Source organism: Orycteropus afer, unplaced genomic scaffold (assembly GCF_000298275.1).
Source record: "Orycteropus afer afer isolate SDZICR_OR568_19922 unplaced genomic scaffold, OryAfe1.0 scaffold00435, whole genome shotgun sequence".
Taxonomy (NCBI): Eukaryota; Metazoa; Chordata; class Mammalia; order Tubulidentata; family Orycteropodidae; genus Orycteropus; species Orycteropus afer.
The window spans coordinates 2,150,099-2,152,831 of record NW_006922022.1 but is presented as its reverse complement, the minus strand read 5'-3'; the positions used below and the strand labels follow the sequence as shown (position 1 = coordinate 2,152,831).

The window sequence follows — 2,733 nt, the reverse complement described above, 5'->3', positions numbered from 1 at the left end:
TTTTCTTCTTTCTTCTTGACGAGGAGAGACCCGTTGTTGCATCTAGATGGCAGCTTCCTAGCTTTTAAGGTTCTAGTCGCTACTTGCCAAAGTAGTAGGTGGAACAACGTTTTGTATAGTATGTTATGCCAATTGAGTTTGATGTCCCCTGCGACTATGGTTCTTGTGGACTTGTTTTAATTGTCTTCAGCTTCAATTTGAACTTGCATATAAGCAGTTGATGGTCTGTTCCACAGTCAGCTCCTGGCCTTGTTTGGCTGCAGATATTGAGCTTCTCCATTGCCTCTTGACACAGATGTAGTACATCTGATTCCTGTTTACTCCATCTGGTGAAGTCCACGTGTATAGCCACCGTTTGTGGTGTTGAAAAAAGGTATTTGCAGTGAATAAGTCGTTGGTCTTGCAAAATTCTGTCCTGTGATCTCCAGAGTCATTTCCATCACCAAGGCTGTATTTTCCAACTACTGGTGATTCTTCTTTGTTTCCAACTTTTGCATTCCAGTCATCATTAGCACATCTTGATTGCATGTTTGGTCAATTTCAGACTGCAGAAGTTGGTAAAAATCTTTAATTTTTTCATCTTTGGCTTTAGTGGTTGGTGTGTAAATTTGAATATAGTAGTATTAACTTGTCTTCTTTGTGGGTATATGGATATTATCCTATCACTGACAGCATTGTACTTCAGGACAGATCTTGATACCTTCTTTGTGATGGTGAATACCACACCATTCTTCAATTTGTCATTCTAGGCATAGTAGATCTTATGACCGTCTGATTCAAAACGGTTAAAACCAGTTCATTACAGCTCTCTAATGCCTATGATATTGATCTTTATGCATTATATTTCACTTTTGACAACTTCCAATTTTCCTAGATTCATATTTTGTACATTCCATGTTCTGATTATTAATGGACGTTTGCAGCTGTTTTTTCTCATCTTGAGATGTGCCACATCAATAAATGGGGGTCCCAAAAGTTTTACTCAATCCACATCATTATGGTTGGCTCTACTCTGAGGAAGCAGCTCTTTCCCAGTCATATTTTGAGTGCCTTCCAACCTGAGGGGCTCATCTTCTGACACTGTATTGGACAGTGTTTCAGGGCTATTCTTAAAGTGTTCTAGTAATATATTAGAGAGTGTTTCACTGCTTTTCATAGGGTTTTTGCTGGCCATTTCTTTGAGCAGTGGATGACCTATTTTTCCTTCCTATGCTTTAGAATAGTGCTTGCAAAATAAGACTATTTTTTGTTACACATTTTTATTTTCTTATTCTGCAGCTGTTTTTATTTAGATGTTGGATCTTTGATTTTTTTTTCCTGTTTTTTATTTTTCATCTCTTTTTTTCTCTCTCTACTTTACTTTCTGGGAGATTCTTCATTTCTTTAGGTTTTCATTTCTTATATTGTCTTTTTTATTTCCAAGAGGTTTTTTTTTTTTCATTGTTTTTCTCTGGATGTTTGATTTTTTTTATGGTACTTTTTTTTTTTTTTTAAATGGATGTTATTATCCTTTCCTATGTTCCTAAGTATATTAATGTTAGTTTTCCCTCTTTTTTCCCCTAAAGTTGTTTTCTCCCTGAATAGTCTTTGAGGTCTCTTTCCCCCCGTTTGATTATTTTTAGTCTCTGTCTTTTATATTACATGCTTCTTAAGTTTTGGGTGATCCTTTGCTCTCTGCTCATATTTAATAGTAAAATCTAATGCTATTGAGATGATTCCCACTCATAGTGACCCTATAGGATAGAGTCAAACTGCTGCATGGGGTTTCCAAGGCCATAATCTTTATGGAAGCAGACTGCCCCATCTTTCTCTTACAAAGCAGCTGGTGAGTTCAAACTTCCAACCTTTTGGTTAACAGCTGAGTGCTTAACCAATGTGCACCAGGGTTCCTTATATTTAATAACCAGGGCCTAAAGGATGATTAGAAGCTTTGTGTGAGACTTTGTGTTTGTGATATTCTCTGTAGGGTGATCTGGTCAGGCTCTTTTGCTGGAGAATGCTAGCATTGCCATTTTCAGTTCCTTTTTTCTGCCTTGCTGAGTAATAATACCAGAAATACTTAAAAATATACTTAATGAGAATTATATTTTATTATGCTCTGATTTTATAGATTGAAGAATGCATCATCTGATATAAAACAAACACTTAAAAGTGAAACAGATTTGGATACTACTGCTGATCTCAGAAAGAAACTCCATCGGGCTAAGAAAGAAAAATTGGAAATAACAACTAAGCACAATGCGGAGGTAGAATTTATTTTCCCCTTAAATGCTAAAATAGAGTTTTATTATATTAGGTTCATTTCATATTATAAGCTCCATGATTAACTTTATCATCATACTATTCTTGTCCTTAAAAGAAGAAATAATAATAAAGAAAACATTTTTTTTGTACAGTGTAATGTGTAACGCAACAATGCAACACACTGCCGTCAATTTGGATCTGACTCATAGCGACCCCTCCTAGAGTTTCCAAGGCGCTATCACTGTGGAAGTAGATTGCCCAACCTTCCTTCCAAGGAGTGGTTGGTGGGTTTGAACCGCCAGCCTTCTGGTTAGCAGTCAAATGCCTTAGGCACTTGCAAAAACGGCAAGGAGGCCACATGTTCTGACCTCCTCTAACCCTACAAGGGGAAGGCAGGATTACCAGCAGTAACCCAAGGCCTATTACTGCAAGGCCAGACATGCTGCCTCCTTCCAGCCCTTTCACCAACCATTCCTCCCAAGGCACCCA

At 37.4% G+C, this 2,733-nt stretch overlaps 1 protein-coding gene across 1 annotated transcript in view; it reads left to right on the top strand.

Annotated features, from left to right (window-relative positions):
* Window positions 1–1,917: 1,917 nt before the first annotated feature.
* CCDC171 (coiled-coil domain containing 171) overlaps window positions 1,918–2,733 on the top strand; it is a 466,256-nt gene continuing 465,440 nt past the window's right edge. Inside the window, exons 1-2 of the mRNA XM_007954161.2 lie at window positions 1,918–1,934; window positions 2,111–2,246. Coding sequence (XP_007952352.1) covers window positions 1,918–1,934; window positions 2,111–2,246 — 153 coding nt within the window. The remainder of the gene's footprint in view (window positions 1,935–2,110; window positions 2,247–2,733) is intronic.